General features: G+C 43.4%; 1 protein-coding gene across 5 annotated transcripts in view; it reads right to left on the bottom strand.

Moving 5' to 3' along the window:
* Positions 1 to 1,626: 1,626 nt before the first annotated feature.
* FAM120B (family with sequence similarity 120B) overlaps positions 1,627 to 18,561 on the bottom strand; it is an 88,432-nt gene continuing 71,497 nt past the window's right edge. For 4 of the 5 annotated variants that reach the window (XM_025194916.1, XM_014527044.2, XM_006016986.3 and 1 more), the window contains 4 exons: positions 15,311 to 15,419; positions 13,863 to 13,997; positions 9,604 to 9,661; positions 1,627 to 3,455 (listed from right to left, as the gene is read on the bottom strand). In XM_025194916.1, the coding sequence (XP_025050701.1) occupies positions 3,443 to 3,455; positions 9,604 to 9,661; positions 13,863 to 13,997; positions 15,311 to 15,419 (315 nt within the window). In that variant the 3' untranslated portion in view covers positions 1,627 to 3,442. The remainder of the gene's footprint in view (positions 3,456 to 9,603; positions 9,662 to 13,862; positions 13,998 to 15,310; positions 15,420 to 18,561) is intronic. The other variant, XM_025194905.1, reaches the window with a different exon arrangement.

The raw sequence follows: 18,561 nt of genomic DNA on the forward strand, positions 1-18,561 counted from the left end.
ATCTGCTGCTGTTAATGTAGACTTGAATAGAAATTCAAGCCTACATCATACTGCTGTTAACAAACAGCCACAAAGTTAATACATTCAGCAATTTTTTTATTCAGATAGACTTGTTGCTATACTGGGTTGATCTGATTCTACTCCCGGCTTTTCTCCTGTGTTATCTTAGGCAAACTGTAGCATCTCTGAATTGAAGCCTCACTATCAGTAATCTGCAATACATGCCTATCTCATAGTAGTGTTGTGAGAGTTAATTCAGTATTTTTACACCACTTTTCAATTAACAGTGCCACTTCATGTGCAAAGTAAATGTATAAAATAGAAAACGTGCATATGGGTGAAAGGAAGGGTGGCCAATGAAAGTATTCCAGCATGAACTTCCTTCACTATCAGTAACATACCTTCCTTCTTTATTAACATGATGATACCCCCTTTGGCGCAAACAGATTCAAGATATGGACAAATGTACACTTTAGCTGCTTTAAGAGGGGGAGTGGTGGCTGCAAGAAGCTGCTATTATAATCTGTTATATTTGCATGATCCTGTAGTGATACAAGTTACCTAAACCACCCCTAGTCTGATTCTGAATGAAACAGGTTAAAGTTGGGGTGGTTTTGCTATCTTTGTATCATTACAAATTAATGTGGATGTATCAGTTGCACCATAACTGATTATATAAAAATATGTTGATATTGATGCAATTACTACATTTGTCTATGCTCTGAGTTACCACTGAACAAAGGTATACATTATTTTCCCAGCTACTCTTAAAAATAAAAGAAATAACAATTTCAGTAACTGAAATTAGTCTGTTTCTTAAAATACAGCTGCATATTTCACAGACTTGTTAAAGAAAGTAGAAATTTATCAGTTTATGCTGTATTTTTCCTTGTATTTCTATCCTTCTTTACAATTATATCTTCTCAATTTCAGCTCCTTACAATTAATATATAGTAGCACACTTTCCCCTATCCCTCTTTCCCCTTTTCCAAAAGCTCAGAATATCCTAGGTGGGACAACAATGGCAAGTTATAACAAGGCCTGACAAGGCCCTGATTAATGAGAAAATCGGAAGGCCATTTTTTCCTACATGGACTGTTTTAATAGTCTGCAAGCTTTGTGGTGCTATTACTATTCTTGGCTACAAGGGCAAAACCACTGCATCTTAACAAAAGCTAAACCTGTTTGGATCAAGAGCACATCCCTGATATGGAACTCTTGTCTGAACCCTGGAGAACAATCTTTTGCTGGTAAATTAGGATAATAAGCAGCTTTTGTCCATGGTCCAGCATTAGGAGAAAAATCTCAGTGTCTTATGCTCTCACTAACAATTGTAAGAATAACCAGTATGAGCACAGCAAAACACTCTTGCTGAATTCTGATTTAAGTCTGGTTTTATTACCACCCTATATACAGAATCCACCGAAAATCTCTCTCATCATCAAATCTTTACAGGTAGAAATACCTGAAAAATGCTAGCACACAACTCTTTTTTTTAAAGTACCACAGAACATATTGCAATTCTTGAACTAGTAATATTCAATAAAATTCAAGTGTACATTCTCCTGAAAGGTTTGAATGAGTAAGAGGTAGCACAAGTGACAAGATGGCAGGACAATGTGGCAAGACTGTTCAATCTTTGTCATCACTTGATCCTCAAAAAGCAAATCAGACGAAAGTAGATTTGTATTTAAACAAAGTTATCAGTACCACTTTTATAGCATTAGAAATGCTGTATTGTTCCCAACTTATTTAGCTGGGTCACTGCTATGTATTTAGGTCACAGGACAATTACTGGGTTTTAGGCAGTAAAAACAAATGTAAGGAAATCATAATACAGCATATATACAAATGACAGTGCTGCTTATATTAACAGAATACAGATACTGGATGGAAAAGTTTAGTGAAGAGTTGGCTCAAAAGAGGACACATGTATAAGGCCTAAGGAACAACGGTAGCCGCAGTAACTAAAGTAGAAATAGAATGATCTAAAAACAAGCATGTTTTAATCTATGACCATTATATCAAATCTGTACAGTAGCAACAGCAATACACTTGATAAAAAACCACAAAAAGAGATAAATCACTTTAAACAAGATACAAGAGAACTTATTTTCTTCATGCCAAATTTTTGTGAACACTGATTAATCTACAGTGTACAAATACATCATATCAAATCAAATACATCATATCAAATACAAGCATATATACCACATGCAGTAGTGAAAACTATGTGGCTAATAAATTAAGTCATGATATACCTTCGGTTCACCTGCAGGCTGTCCATCTGTCCATCAATTTCTATCAGCTAGTGATTGAAATGGGGTGATACCTTGACTCCCCTGAAGTTAACGGCAGGTTTAACCCTGACTTCAACAAAGACAAAATTTCATCCACTGTGCTTCAAACTGCTGCCATTAAAAAAATCTCAATGTTTAAGAGGAATACTCATTTCCCCCTAATTTGGGATTTCTTCCAAAATTACTCTGACCTGAGGCCTAGGATGAGCCATGTGTAGTCCTAGAGTGATGACATATTTAAAGTCAGATATATAAAACTGTAAAGGATTGGAAATGGGACCATTATAGAGCCAAAAGGAAAACTCTGGGTTTCCTAACGGAACAGACAGTGCTTGTATGCAGCTTTGGAAGACCCAGAAATAATAAGACTTAAAAGCTCTTATACTTTTGTGCATAAAACAAATATTTTGACAGGTTTTTAAAACATTTTAGTCATTTTTCCTCTTCCTCTGAAACTTCCACGTAATGAAGTCATCTAGCTTTACAGGCAGAAATATACAAATGGGGAGGGGAAGGGCAGGGGGAGAAGGAAGTTTTGCTTTTTAAACACTGATGCTATCTGAAACACTTCTAAAATACTTTTTTTGTAAAAGATATGGCACATATGGAATATACCATGGCATAGCATAAAGGTTTATCAACACTTGTTTAGGAAGAGCTATTTAGTTTTTCATGGCTTTGCTACTCTTTAATGAGGGAGCCAGGCATGTTAATTAGATTTCTTTCACAATGTAACAGTGCCTACAGTGTTTCTCTGCTTAGTTGTTGCAATGTTTCTGCATGCATTTCCCCTTACAAACAGATTTCATAACTGTCTACCTAAAGCTTCTGTAAAGTTCCCATTTGGTAAATAATTCAGTAACTGTTTCATAATAGAGCGCGTATTTCTAGACAATTAAATTAGCAATGAAAAAAGACCCATCAGAGGTACAAAATGATAAATTATTGGCAACCTGAGAGAAGGCAGGGAAATAAGCCTGTAATTAAACCCTTCCCCTCCACCACTCCTAAAATATGTATTCAGGTTGTTCACAATGGTACAATACATACACTGAAAAGATTTTTATGATGTTTAATGTCCAGTGCTTTATCAAAATATAGCTTGTCTTATCAATTTTCATTCAGATCCAGTCACAACAAAGTCATCTGGACCATCTAGAATACAAAATATCTTTGATAAGCTAAAGAAGGCACAGACATATCAACATGCAAACATTTTCAAGTAACAAAAATTCGTAGAAAAGTTACAGCAATCTAACTGCTCCATACTCATGCAAAATGATTGAAACTTTATTTAAAAGTCCAAAAAGTATTTGGAGTAATTTTTTTTTTCAGGCTTCTAAGTCCCATTCTCAAAAGGAACTTGGGGCCAGATCCAGATCAACTTCACAGGCACCTCTACTTAGGTGTCACAAAGCCTAATATGAAGATGTCATGCTCTATGTTTTAGGATGATGTTCTAAATTGAAAGAGGGAAGTGCCTATAAAAAGCAGCAGCCTAGGTGCCTTCAAATGCAATCCAGAGCACATAGCTGTTGAGCAGACAGGTGGCTACCTCCAACCCAGTGATCCTCAACTAGCGTGATGCAAAATTCTTTAAAGGGAGCCAGCCCTGAGCTGTGAGAAGATAAGTCAGGCGTGAGGAAATAAAACGGATTGGGTGCATCCGCACATGCAAGCACATGCACTTGCAGCAGCTCGGATAGCAGCAGCACAAATTTGTGCCGGAGATTTGTGCCTCAGCACATGTGCCTGAACATGCCCTTTGGTGTGGGGCAAACTCTGCCACTTGGGACAAACTGACCCTGCCCAGTTCTCCCTGGGTCTTCTGCCAGGGGGAGCTAGAGGCTGGGGCCAGCACCTCTGCTGGCCCCAGCAGTATAAAAAGCTGCCCTGGCAAGCAGCTCAGGGCTACTTGCTCTCCGGAGCTTCTGTCCCAGCCAGTTGGTATCTGGGGACACTAGCTTCTTGTGCCAGCTGGACAGCTGAAGCAGCCCTAACCTGGAGTGGTCCCTGTACCCTCTACCCACTGCAGCAGTCTGACAGTGGGGGTTGCTGCCTGGCTGTGACCTGCTGCCACCTGCGACAGCATCCGCCCCCTTGGACCTGCTGGACCATGGCTGTGCACCTGCTAGACCCAGATGGGGATCACACGGCCACCTGAGCTGTGGTAAGGGCATTGCAGAGCCTCCTGCACCTCTGGGCCAGCTGCCACTGGACCATGGCGGCATAGTTGGCCTTTGTGTGACACTGCTGTCATGTGTTCTGTTGCCCTCAGCCTGCCATCTGGACAGCTATCACCTGGAAGGTGTGCTTGTTGTGATGGCCCGCTATGAACTGTTGAAGTGTGTCTGCCTGGCCCCAAATGACCAGGAGGTCAGCTATCTCATCTGCCCTTCAGCTCCTCTGCCCAGGTCCTGCCACTTGACTCACCAGCAAGGATCCTGATGTCCCATATTTAAAATTTGCAAATTCTCTGATGAAAAAGCCTAGATTCTCTCATTAAAATACCTCAAATCTGCATTCTTCTGTGATTAAAATGAAATGCCACTATACATAGAGAGATCAGTTGGGCAATTTTTTTTTTTATATATTTACAATTTTAAAGCAATCTGAAAGCCTACCAGTGCCTCTATCATCATAATAAAATTAATTCTAAATATCTATACACTTTGGTGTTTTCTTTTGTTTTTTTATCATAGAAAAATCAGAGTTGCCCCTGCCCCCTTCGCTCATCAGGATGCGGGGCACTGAGCAGCACTGAGATCCCAGTGCCCTGTCCCTGCCTTGCCCCTCACTCCCAAACCACAGTCGTCCACCAGTGCTCCTCACTCCTGACCCACAGCCTCTGCCTGCCCACTCTAGCTCTCTTCTGGCAGCAGCTCTGTCCCAGCACCAAGACGTGAGTCCAGCTGTAGCTGTCCCACCTGCTGCTTTGTGGCTCGGAGCAGTGCCAGCCCTTGCTGTTCTACTCCCTGTGCCTGTGCCCAGGCCACAGTGATCTCCATGCCGTGACTGGGAAGCCCTCATCTGGGTCTCAGGGACTGGCCTGGACAAGCCCCTTCTCTTCCAAGCTGGCCTCCCCCTGCACAGGCTGCTCTGGGGGTACACGGGGGCTCTAAGGCCGCTCTGGCAGCCTCTCCTACCCAGAGTGTTCCCCCACCCCTGACCCCCAATTCTCTCTCACACACACCCCCACTGCCTCTTCCACCCCTCCCCCCCAGCCCATCACACCCCCTGAGTGGTTCCTGGGACCAAGAGCCCCCCCTAGGCTGGGGCTGCATGTCCCAGCATGGGTGTGGGCACAGGGCAGGGCTGCAGTGTGGCAGTTGCCCCTGCAGCCAAAGCTCCTGCCAGCAGGTCCCATCCCGTTTGGCGGCTGGGCACACGGTGTGAGATTTGCAAGGCGGTGTGAGTGTAGGGTTTGTGGGTGGGTGGAGGGGTGGCTGTGAAGTTTGTGGGGAGGTGAGGGGTTTGTGGGTGGATTGTGTGGGGTTTGTGGGTGGGGTGTTTGTGGGGGTGGTTTGTGGGTGGATTATGTGTGTGGAGGGACTGCGTGAAAGGTGGGTCCCCCACCCACCTCTCTGCATGGCACACAGCCACCTCTACAACAGCAGCTTCCAGCAGCAGGACATCAGGGCACTCATAGCCCACTGCTGGCAGAGATCCCCAGCAGCATGTGAGGCGCTGCCTGAGTCCCAGGGGCTCCATGTAGTGCATGGAGCTGGCTTGGTCTGCTGGCATGTGCCTTCAGTCAGGACCAAGCCAGCTCTTGTTGCCACCCAGGGCTCCTGGCACCACAGACAGAAGCTGTGCGCCATCGGGCTGGGCTCGCTCCTGCCTAGATATTCACTAGTTATTATAATGTCTTTTATAATAAAACTGTATTTTAGCACTGCATAAAGTAAATATATTCCTTTAAGGAAAAGATAAATAAAGGAGTGATGGTTTAAAAAGCATCAGGAAGAAAATTAGCTTTACTTATTTTAGGAATGAAAGATGGAGGTTATTGATTAGACTTTATATGTAAATAAAAGGGTACAAAAATTTTGATAGCAGATGGCTTTTATTCCAGCAGAAGAAGATAAATGTAATCTAATGGTTAAATACTTAAGTTAGACAAAAACAACTGGAAAATAAGGAATGTATTTTAATAGAATGGGAACTTTAATCACTTAACCAAGAACCCAGTGATTTCTTCATCACATGAAGTCTTTAAATTATGGATGTCTTTAAATAAATATTTTTAGCTCAACTGGAAATTTGGGGCTTGGTGCAGAGTGAAATTCTATGGCTTCTGTTATGCAGGAGACTAGATCAGCTGTTCATAATCGTACCTCCAGTCATGATAACATATGCATTACATCAGGGGTGGGCAAGATGCGGCCCTCCAGGCTATTCTATCCAGCCTGTGGGGCCCCTAAAAAATTTAGAAAATGAATAGCTATCTGCCCCTGGCTGCTTGTCATGTGGCCCTCGATGGTTTGCCAAAACTCAGTAAGTGGCTCTCTGCCCGGAATAATTGCCCGCCCCTGCATTACATACTCATTTGAACATCTAACCCAGGGGCGGGCAATTATTTTGGACAGAGGGCCACTGACTGAGTTTTGGCAAGCCATCAAGGGCCGCAGGACAGGCAGCTAGGGGCAGATCAACATTAATTTTCTAAATTTATTAGGGGCCCTGCGGGCCGGATAGAATGGCCTGATGGGCTGCATCTGGTCCGCGGGCCGGATTTTGCCTGCCCCTGATCTAACCCTTATGTAGGCAAAGCCTCTATTAATATCACAGCCAGGATAAGTACTACAGAATATGGTTCCTGCTTGACAACTGCAGGGCCCCTGGCCAGACATACAGGCAAAGGCACAATGGGATAGGATGCGTGATCCACACAACCATGTTTCTTGCCATGTCACACATGCATGGAAGGAAGCGTGATTGTGGGGTTAAGCATCTCCATCAAGCCGTACTGCTGGTGCAGGGGGAGTCTGGGATCATGGGCAGGTTCCTGTGGCTGGGAGCCCTGTCAGTTTATCCAGGTTCCCAGCCGTGGGGGTGCAACTGGCTATATGTTCAATTAATGGTGTGACAGGAACCAGCCATAAATTTATTACACATTTGTATGATTACAATTACAATTATAATTTGACCCCATTAACTTTGTGGCTTATTCCTTGTTTTATGATGCCATTAATTGCTTTAATGTGTGGCCAAACTACAATTTAAGATGTGATTAACCGGTTAATCACATCTTAAGTGTAACATGGTGGCAGGTTTACTAACTTTATTTTTATAATAATCTGAAAATAAAATGTTGGGTATAAAAAACTATCCGGTTAACTATACTTAAAATATAAAACACATCAGAGGTACAGCTACTTTATGAATAATACTAGAGTTGATGGCAATAAGAAAATATACTCACTAATATAAAGGAGATGATAGTAGATGCTAACCAAGTGATAACAAAGGAAAAATAATCTGAGTTTTCTGTCCAACATGACTAAGAATAAGCCTAGTTCCTCTGTAAAGATGCAGAGGTTAACTCATGTACAGTCCTATAGACTTCAATAGAAGTGAAGTCATATGCAGTACTGGCAAGTTTTTTAATCCCTATAGTATGCCTAAACATAAAAATAGAAAAGATATAAAATGGTGAGAACTGCAAGCAAGATATGTTCATACTATTTCCTACAATGTGAGATATGCTGGTATTAAATATTTGGGGGAAACAGTTATTTCTTTTAAATGCTAGACTGGGCTTTAAAACAAGGAGAACCTTGAGCTGTTCATACTCAACCACTGTCTTAGTGGTTGTTTATCAAAAATCAAGCCAATCAAAAATATTGAATTTACTGTATTCAGTAGCCAACTGCTAATTCTTTTAAGACTGAAGAATAGGAAGAGAACTCTTACACGATGGGTGCAGTATTTCTCCAGATTTGGCATATGTATTATCACGGAATATTCATGTGTCTTTATTATTGTAAGAGCTTCTTTTGAATTATGACATTTTTATCAGACTTATGAATGGCATCTTATCCTTTTGTCATTGTTTGGTTGTCTCCTTATCCTGTTGCTCAGTTCTTTTTTTGGACTTCATGCTTTGATTTTTTTTAACCCTATATATCCTGTCTAAAGGGAAAGGGAGATTCTTACATATCTCAATGCACTGAAAATGTTACAGTTCAAAAATACAGATATGGTGGCTCCAAAATACATAAATGGGAAAAAAAGTAACAATCAATTTTATAAACTTCTATTTAAGCCAATTCAATTTACAGACTTCTATAAAGCTAAGGAAAATATTACATAGTTGAAGATGACAGTAATGAAGACTGTACTTGAATTCCCACTCTCCCAGGCAGGGAGGGCTGGGAGTCGCCAGCAGGGGGCTTATCTCTAATGCCCCCTAGCTCAGGCCTGGGAGTGGGTCAGGCCAGGCTGGGGTGTGTGGACAGTTGCTTAGCAATCAGAGCGCACCTCCTGCATGAAGGTACAGGCTTGCAGAGGGGAGCAAGGGGTAGGGCTTACAGAGGGGCCCTGCAGGCCGGACGGAATTGCCTGGCAGGCTGGATTCGGCCCACAGACCATATTTTGCCCACCCCTGACCTAGAGGCACACCTGAACCTTTTATGGCCCTGCCTTTGCACTACAGATGTATAAGCATGCATGCAGAGATTATGAATGCTTAGTAGGCTACGCACATACATGTGTACCTGACTAAGTCCAGAAAGGCTGGAAGGAAGGGAGGAAGGAGACATACCACCTGGGTTCCAGGCCTCAAAATAAAGCAAGCTTAGCCTTAGCACAAAAAGGACTAGCTAAAGTACCTGCAGCTTTCAGTGATTTCACCTGAAGCTCAGTTAAGTGCTCAGCTCCTTTGTCAAGCCCAGGACTCAGTTGTAGGAACAACAATGCTGACCATGAGATATATATAACAATAGAACCCAGATAATGTGCAGCCAGCTGGTTTGTGACCTGCTTAGTCCACAACAGTTGTCAAATTAAAGAGGAGCTGCTCAGCTGTTTGCTTCAACTTGCTTCAAAGGGCATTGCTTCTCCAATCAGTTGGAGCTCATCAACCATCCTACAGAGCTGATCAGAGAAGCGACACCCTTTGAAATAAAAACTGCAGCAAACAGCTGGAGTGCCTCAGTAGTCCTGCACAGCTGTTTGCTGCAGGTATACATACCTCCAGATCATCCACAAATCATCTTTGCAGAGGAGCAAGAAATTATCTAAGTTCTATTGTATCATCTTATTCAGACATCCTTCTGCACTCTGAACTTCCATTATTTACCGTGGAGTAAATTGGAATCTTCTCCTCTGGTCTTGATGTCGTGGTCGGTATCCTCTACCTAGGAGAGATGAGAATAGAGTATTTTTCCCTTCATATTCAAGGAGAAAAACAAATAATTGGTGAGAGTATTTAAAAGCCAGCAGGTATAACTTGAAAGCAGACCATTTCCCTGTCTCTCACTGCAACAAGACCTCACCATTTTTTATTCTATATACCTTCTACAGTAAGTAATTACTCTGGTATACAATTAAGAATAACATTTTTAAATTTAGGAGGCTATCATTAATAATGGAATTACTTTTCTTAAAGCCATTAGGAAAGTTATCTGCACAATTTATGTACTTCTAAATACTAGCCCAGCCAATTACTTGGAATTGTACATTGTGTAATCGTACAGAATGATCTGCATAGCTGATTGTGCAAACTAAGTAAAGAACAATGTGCTACTTAAAACTTTTCCTCATAGCAGTTATACTGCTTTACCTGTATTGTAGTTTTATCCTAAATTTACAGATCTAAATTGTACTGAAATAACTGTTTTTAAACTGGCATAACTGCAACCTTATTGAGAGACAATACTGCTTTAATAACATCAGTTTCCATAGGCATAACAAAGGTTTGTAGACCAGCCTTTACCTCTGCAATAAAGTATAGTGAGGTCCTGCTTATGCAAAAGTTCAGCTGGCATTCACCAGAATTAATGTATAAAGTGTTTATACAGTGTTATGAAGGACATGATTAATGGATGGATACAGTTTATATTTTTAATTAAGTTTTGTATAGAGGCAGAGTAAAGGTAGTTTGAAATTAGTTTGTCTGCTGGTTATTGATTTTTTTTTCTGCTTGTTCAAATGAGTGATGAGGGCAGTGACACCACTGTTTATATAATGTATGTTTGTGATTTCCATAATTCTTAATGTTTGTTTTATTTTTACTGATGCATGCAATGGTACAACTTATTCTGGTTTTGATTCGCATCTGAAATAGCAATTATTAAGTTTTGTCTAGGCATATGCTATGTGATCCTGTCTGCATAGAGCTGGAAACTGTGTTACTCTAACCAGTTTAAAGTAGGTTTAAAACTGGTTTAAGATAACCTAGTTGATTAAGATCAAACTATGTTCAATGCAAATTTAGCAACAGTTCTCTGCTTTAAGCTCTATTTTTCAAACCGAAAACTCAAAAACAACAAAACAATATGGATAGGAAAGTTTGCAGCTCACAGAGGATGGAAGCCATACCTAGGATGCCCAAACTTTCCTTTTCTACATGCTACTTTGGCAGCGTGTTTGAAGCCTGAAGGTAAAATATGTGAAAAATGGAGCCTGTAGATAACTTGTATGCATAGCTGTAATCTACTGACTCTACAGTTCCCAGAGGGAGATGAGGGGCTGTCCTGCTAAGGAGATTAAACCCTCATGCCCAAATTTGGTGAGGCTACCCAGTGTGGGGGGACGAGGCTCCCAGAGGGGGGAGGTAAAGGGCTTCCCTTGCCAGGGTCTTTAAACCCAGCACCCCACAGCTCTGGCAGAGCTTCGAGGCATGAGGAATCAGAGGTTCATAGAAGGATGACTGAAGGGCCGATGACGTTAAACCCTGCACCCATGGTTTAAAGTCCCAGTGAGGAAAGCCTTTCAGCTACCACCACTGGGAGCCTCTGGTCTTCTGCACCTGGCCAGCCCCGTCACAGCTGCAGGATGTGGGGTTTAAAGTCCTAGGGGGAAAGCCCTCAAATGGACATTAGGCTGACAGTCAGCTGACTGTTGACTCCAGCCCTGGGAGAGCCAAGGGTCTCAAACTCACTCAGGGCTTTCCTTGCCCCAGTCCTAGCCCCATGACAGCCCTGAATCATATGAAGACTGGGGGGACCTGGCTTTCAACTTACTGATGCAGGAGGTACCTGGGATCAAGATCCTGGGCTCCCCCTGCACTGACAAGAAGAAAGGGCACAATTAGGATCTGATCACACCACCTGCCATACATGTGTGATATGGCAGGAAGCACAACCGTTGGGATCCAAGATCAGAACCCAGGGTGCCTTTACATGAAGGTGTCCTTGAGGCCTTAGCCCAGGGGCGGGCAATTATTTTGGGCGGAGGGCTGCTTACCAAGTTTTGGCAAGCTGTCGAGGACTGCATGGGTAGCCCTGTCCCTTGACAGGTGCTCCGTTCCCTGGTCGCCATCTTGGGACCAGAAGTCCTGCCCCTAACCTCTGAACTTTGCCACTGGAAGTCCCTCCCCTTGCCCCTGGAAGTACTCCTTTGGGGAAGAGGGTTTGCCATCTTAGGGGGAAAAAAAACCAAATGACATACTAAAAATCAAAAACCCATAATCATATATTTTAATTTAATTAAAAAAATTGTTTTGTCCTGATTTGTGTGCGTTTGTGGTGTATATGCAGAAGTGACTGCATATGGGGGTTTGTGGGGATGTGTGTGTGTGGGTATGGATGGAGGTATGGGAGCCATGTAGTGCAGAGTGGATGGCTGGCAGGCAGGAAAGTGGGGAAAGCGGCAGGGGGGAGTGGAAGTGAGTGGGAGCATGGGACCTGCACCAGCGGAGCCCAGAGCAGGGTGGTTGGAGACAGGGGTCTGTGGATCTGGGCTGGGCTGCACCAGCAGGGAGAGGGGGGAGCTGACCTGGCTCCATAGAGCCCCTGCTGGCCGGGACTCCTGTACTCCTGCTGCCCTGCTCTGGGCCCCACCAGTGCTGGCCTTGGGACACCAGTGCGGGCCCCATGCTTCCGCCCCGCTGCTGCTGGCTCCTGCGCGCCTGCTTATTTCCTGTGCCCCTGCCCCACCTCCAGAGTACAGGCTGGGAACAGTGGGCAGGCCCGACCCCACACGCCCCATGCTCGCCCGTCTGGACTGAGCAGTGGTGGCAGAGAATGAGCTGGTCCTCAGTGTGGGGAGAAAGTGGTCGCTCCCCCACCCTGTGGCCGGCGCCCTGTGCTGCAGCCACTTGGAGCCTGCACAGGGCTGCCTGCGGTGATGTGGCAAAGAAGCAGGACAGCCCTGTGTGGGCTGTGAGTGGCTGTAACACGGGGCTCTGGCCATGGTGAAGGGGAGCAGCCACTTTCCCCCTGCACTGAGGACCAGTTTACTCTTCACAGGCAAGGGCAGGGTTGGGGCTGCATGCTGCTCCCCACCCATATCACAGGGCCGGGGCACTGGGAGTGAGCGGGTGTGAGGGAGCCAGTGGCAGCCAGGCGGGAAGTGGGGCTCACGCTGGTGTCCCAGGACAACCGCTGACAGAGTCGACCAGGGTGGCAGGAGCGCAGGGCCAGGTCAGCACGGTTCTATGGAGCTGGATCAGCTCCCCGCTCTCCCTGCTGGTGCATCCCAGCCTGGCTCCATAGACCCCTACCAGCCCACACCCTGTGCACCTACCGCCCTGCTCTAGGCTTTGCTGGTGCTGGCCCCAGGACATTGGTGCAAGCCCTATGCTCCTGCTTGCTTTCACTCCCTCCCTGCCCCCGCCGCCACTTTCCCGCCTGCCTGCCAACTCTTGGCTGCATGCCTGGACTGTGGGGCTCAGCAGGAGCCAGCTGAGCCCCGAGGGCTGGGGCAATCCCCATGGTCCTCCCTTCCCTCCCCCAACTTCTTACCTGAATTTCCCGCATTGGTGCAACCATGAACAGCCCCATGGTCCCAGGCTGGGGGCAGGGCTGGGCAGAATTTATAAATTATTCTGCACCCCCAAGAGCCTATACAATCTGTTTTACATGATCCCTGGGCCTTCTGGTGCTTCATCCCATACTGATGTCTTCTGCCACTAACAGTAATGTCACCACAACCTACTTCCCTCCTGGGCCACTGTCCTGAGTTTCCTTAAAATCTCTTCCCTGCTAAATCAATTGGTATTGCTGATGAGTGAATTAAAGTCAACTCCTGCTAAGGAAGACCAATGGAGGCCAAGACCTTGATCCAGCAAAGCACCTAAGCATATATTTACATTTTAGCACATAATTGACTTATTGGATTATTGGAAACTAAAGACAATTTTTATGCACTGAAGTACACTTCTTTAACTACTAAAACTTCTAAAAATTTTTAGCTGGGACAAGGCATGGAAAGTTTTGGCTCTGCATAAAGGAATTTTTCAGAAAGTAATAAGCATGTGAAAGCTCTGAGCTATAATGCAATTTGTACATAAAATCGTAGGATTAGCTTCTGCTGATTTTAACACACTAATTTCATTCACACAATGCAGTTTTACTACAGAATAACAGTTTCTAATGTATTGGATTTCTTTTTTACCTGAAGGTTGGGTCTGAGAGCCATAAGGCTGGAGCCCTCTCCACTGATATCCCCTGTTCTGATTACGGTATGGAGGAGCAAATGTAGTTCTGTGCGCTCGCTGAAAATTAGCGCCCCTTCCTCTTCCTTGCATTTCTGAAGAATAATATTTGCAAGATGATATTGAATGTATACAGAATGTAATAAGCAAAGTTACAATCTGTTCAACATTTTGAGAAAATAACATTTTAAGACAGATGTGCTGCAATATTCATGGGCAGTTTTGATTACCTTAAATTAATTAGCTTCCCTCTTATAGTTAGCCCATTACTTCTCATTCTGTGAACATGCTCACAGCTGAGTTTCCATAACAAGAATCTTAGAAACCATGCTGAAACTATTCTGGTGGTAGATAATAGCACAAATTTGGTTATAACAACTATTAAAAATAATAATAAATCTGTCCATGTCAGAGCCTCCCATCATAATGGAAACAAGTCAGCATGATTCTAAAGCCATGGCAAACACTAATATAGTTTGATACTCTGCCGCTGAAAAGGTCTTATTTGGTTATTTTAATACACTTCCACGAGACCTTTGTTATCTATCCAGTATCAGGTCTTAGAAATATATGTGCTCACAAAACTGTGACCACTTTTTAACAATGGGACAAAGAGATGTAGAGATAAAAAGTCAAAAAGCCAGTAGAGAAGACAACATTTATGCACAAATCTAATAGTGCTGTACATATTACAGTTATCAAGAAGTTAACATCCGCTTACATAAAATAAAGCACCCCAAAACCAACTTAAAAAAGAGGGGAGAGAAAGATTCTACTTGCATTTGTGTGCAAATCTGATAAATATCCCAGGTATCTCTTATTAGGTTGATAAGATCAGCAGAGCTTTGCATTTGCATTTCATCAATAAATAGGTACAAAAACTAATAGTCTAACAACAGTATTCTAAAATGCATATGCTGGCATTAAATTGATGACAATTAATAAGCTTTAAACAGAGAAAAAGTGCAAAGTATTTTCAAGCATCAACAAGCTCAGAGTGCTCTCTGAAAAAATAAATGTATTATCTGAATCCTTCAATGCTACTATGCTGAAAAATTGTTCCTTAAAGCAGAATGGGAAATCTTGAGTCATCTAACCACTACAGGGCACAAATGACTTTACTACTAAGTAAAAGAACAGTGTTCTAACAATAAATATTACTATGTTTACAGTATACACAAATCTGATTAATCACAAATGTAGATGGAAACATTACTTGATTCAGTTCTAGGTAATCATAATCATAGAACATCCTGGGATCAGAATATTTTTTGTCAAATTCTTCCTTCCAGTTGTATCAGCAAGTTCTCTTGAGACTGACAGACTGCCTAAAGGGACACTGCTGCTGTTGAAAAGTTACAGATAACATCAATATATTAGCTTTCCTGGGAATTAACATGATGCCAACCTGCGATAAATCCATCTCCCCGCTGTCTGCTCTGAATTGTTCTGTTCTTCGCCATACAAGCTCTGCAGATGAGCGACTTCAGATTCTGGAACTGTGTACATAAAAATCCCTGCAGACAGTGGGCATAACGTTAAAGTCTGAAGTAGTTCTCTTTTTCTTGTTAAGAGTAACAGGAATAGACTGCTTCAATAGCAGTTAAAACCATTTGGGTAGTTCAGCCTTGTATCTATCTGAAAGTGCAAGACTTTTCAATCTGTTATTCCCCAGAAACAAAGTTAAAATATATCTTAACAGAGAAGACTTTTGTGGGAGTTGTTTTATTTTCTCTCTTTCTTGGTAAAGTTTGCTTTGATTACTCACGTTATAAAGTGCTTTGCCTCTGCAGACAGATCTGACTAGATCTACTATTGCCTTATTTCAGGAAGAAATGGTTATGGTGACTCGATCAAGTCTGGTGCATAGATACGTGTTTTTTTACAGAGATGAAAAATGAATCAGAAGAAATCAAATCTATGTATTTTACTCAAGAGATCCCAGCAAAAAAATTGCACAATAATTTTGGTAATATTTTAGATATCTGTCAAGCAACAGAGATTTGAAGACTTGAGGGGATTAGGCACCTCAAACTTGATCAGCTCCTAAAATTTTACCAACATCTATCAGTTTTAATTTGGGGCAAGAAGAAGGATTGCGATTGGACTGATGTAGGGACTTTGGTTACAGGCTGCTTGATGAGTCTCACAAGGATGAACCGACTTTTAGGGCCCCTCTAGACATTCAGGTAGAGGAGTGATAGGATCTGATGCGTGATCCACACAATTGCACCTTTTGCCATGCCACTTGTACATGGCAGGAGGCGTGATTGTGGGATCCAGGATCAGATCCTATCATGCTTTAAGTGCCAGTGCATGGGGAGCCCAGGATCACTATCATATCACTCCAGCATATCAGTAACAAGCCGCCATAGCTGGGAGTCCTGTCAGCTGACAAGACTCCCAGCTGACAGTGCCCCACAGACTGCTGTGGCTGGGAGTCTCATCAGCTGATGAGACTCCCATCTGTGGCAGCACCCCACAAGCTGCAGCAGCTGACAGGGCTCCTAGCTGCCGGCACACAGACCCTGCTACACATGCAAATTAAAGTTGGACAGAAACCAGCTATAAAGTTATTACACATTTTCCAGCTCTAACTTCAAGCTAGTTGGACCTTTTTAAGGCATGATAGTTAATTTGCACGTGTAGTCAGTTTAAATTAACTGTACAATTAACCAGGCAATTGCATAATACATGTAACATGTAGAGGGGGCCTCTCTCAGGGAAAAAAATCCCTTCAATAAATAGAAGAAGACCCTTCTCTATGAATGACTACTTGATTAGGTGAAAAACCAATGGTTGGCAAGACAGCCATTGATTAGAGAGGTTTTACTAACTTACGGTAGAGCTCAAATCACTGAACTCTCAGTGACTATTCTGAACAAATTTTCAAAGCTAGGAAACCTGTCTAGTAAAATAGCTTTATTCACAATTTGTAGATTTATTTTTCAACATATCCATTCATATTTTGTGAATAACTCCCACTAATGCTAATGGGAAAACCCTCTCATTGCATTCTTGGGAGAATAAACTCAGAATGTGATTATGAAGACTGCCTGAAAGTCATGATATGACCAAAAAAGGGATAAAACATACAATTCATGCTGAGTCTGTTAGTTGTTTTTAATTAAAAGAAATAGATCATGGACATACTCCATGAATGCGAAACATAATAAAACACTAATTAAGTGATAAAATCATTACCCCTCTGTTTTATGAGGTTATTATATCCAATTTCTGTGTGGATAAACACATTTCATTATTGCTATGGAAAATCTGGCTAGTATAACAACAGTCTATTAAAAAAGCACCATATTTACCCAAATCAGGAGGACTTTAAATTTAACATGACTACTCCTCCTCCCCATCCCCACAATAATTAGATTCTATGCATGCAAAATTATACATTTCTTATAGTTTTCCACATAAAGAACCTAATTAGTGGAAGGTTGTCTTAAATTCATCCCTCACACTGCTGGTGCAGAAAGCAGAGACAGGAGGGCGGGTGGGGGTTGGAGGCCAGACCCCTACCCCTTGCTCCCCCACCTCTTGTCCCCCCCCTCCATGCCTGTATGCACCCCCTTGCCCTTTGCCTGTACCTGACCCCCCCAACTCCCTACTCCCCACCACACACTGCTCCCCCCTGCCCACACCCCTTACCTTCTGCTGCAGCTCTGCTCTGGACTGGGGCAGTCAGTAGAAGTGGTTGCCCTTACTGAACTAGCCAGGGAGAAGTGGCCATAGTTCCCAGCCAGGCTGGGTCATGGCTGGAGGGATCAGAGCTGGAGCACAAAGTAAGGCAGGGTGCAGGGGGTGGAGGAAGCAGGAGGTGGGGAGGCAGGTACAGACATGGTGGGGGGCAAGGCTGAAGTTTTTCCCCTCCCACCACAGTCTCTTCTGCAATCCCCCTGGTTGTGTGGTCCCTCCCCTGCCAAACATGCCATTCCAGTCCAGGGCAGGCAGTGGCTCAGCTCTGGCTTCAGGCCAAGGCAGGGGGCTAAAGTCAGAGCCACCGCCTGCCCTAGGCAGATACTTGAATCCAAAATTAGGCTTTTTAATACCTCTCCGCTGACTGAGGGTGGGGAGGGGAAAGAACTCATCTTGAATTTGAGTAAATACATTGATATCTTTTTAAACTTTAATAGAAACTTACATCTAAACCTTTTTTTAAAAACAATTTGTAGTGGCTGTTAAAGCTACTTTGGGCTGCTCTACACACAGACTAGCACCAAAATGGTTAAATCACTTTTCATTTTCAACATTATTTCTGGGGAAGGTGGGCCAATTCTTAGCACGTTCAGGGAATTACAAGCTCACAGTCCAACTAGATCACATCCTGATCTTGACTGCCATTTACCTAAAGCTGGTAGAGTTCAAAAACAACTTTAACCTGGTCTAGCAGCAGGAAGTTCTACAACCAGTGCTCCCAAGCCACCAGAGCACGTGCATCTCCACAGTTCTGCACAGTTCCATTAAGCAGCTGGGCTGCCAAGGTGCAAAATGCAGAACAGGAAGGGACTGGAACACCTAGCTCAGCATGGGGATGTCTTCACAAACTTTCAGCTTGCTGCTGGGCAGTAGCAAAAACCTAAGTCTAGTCAACTGAGGTTGAGCAACCCTGTTGGCGGAACGTGATTTTTGTCATGTTTCGTCGTGTGG

Source organism: Alligator sinensis, unplaced genomic scaffold (assembly GCF_000455745.1).
Source record: "Alligator sinensis unplaced genomic scaffold, ASM45574v1 scaffold448_1, whole genome shotgun sequence".
In the NCBI taxonomy this organism is placed as follows: Eukaryota; Metazoa; Chordata; order Crocodylia; family Alligatoridae; genus Alligator; species Alligator sinensis.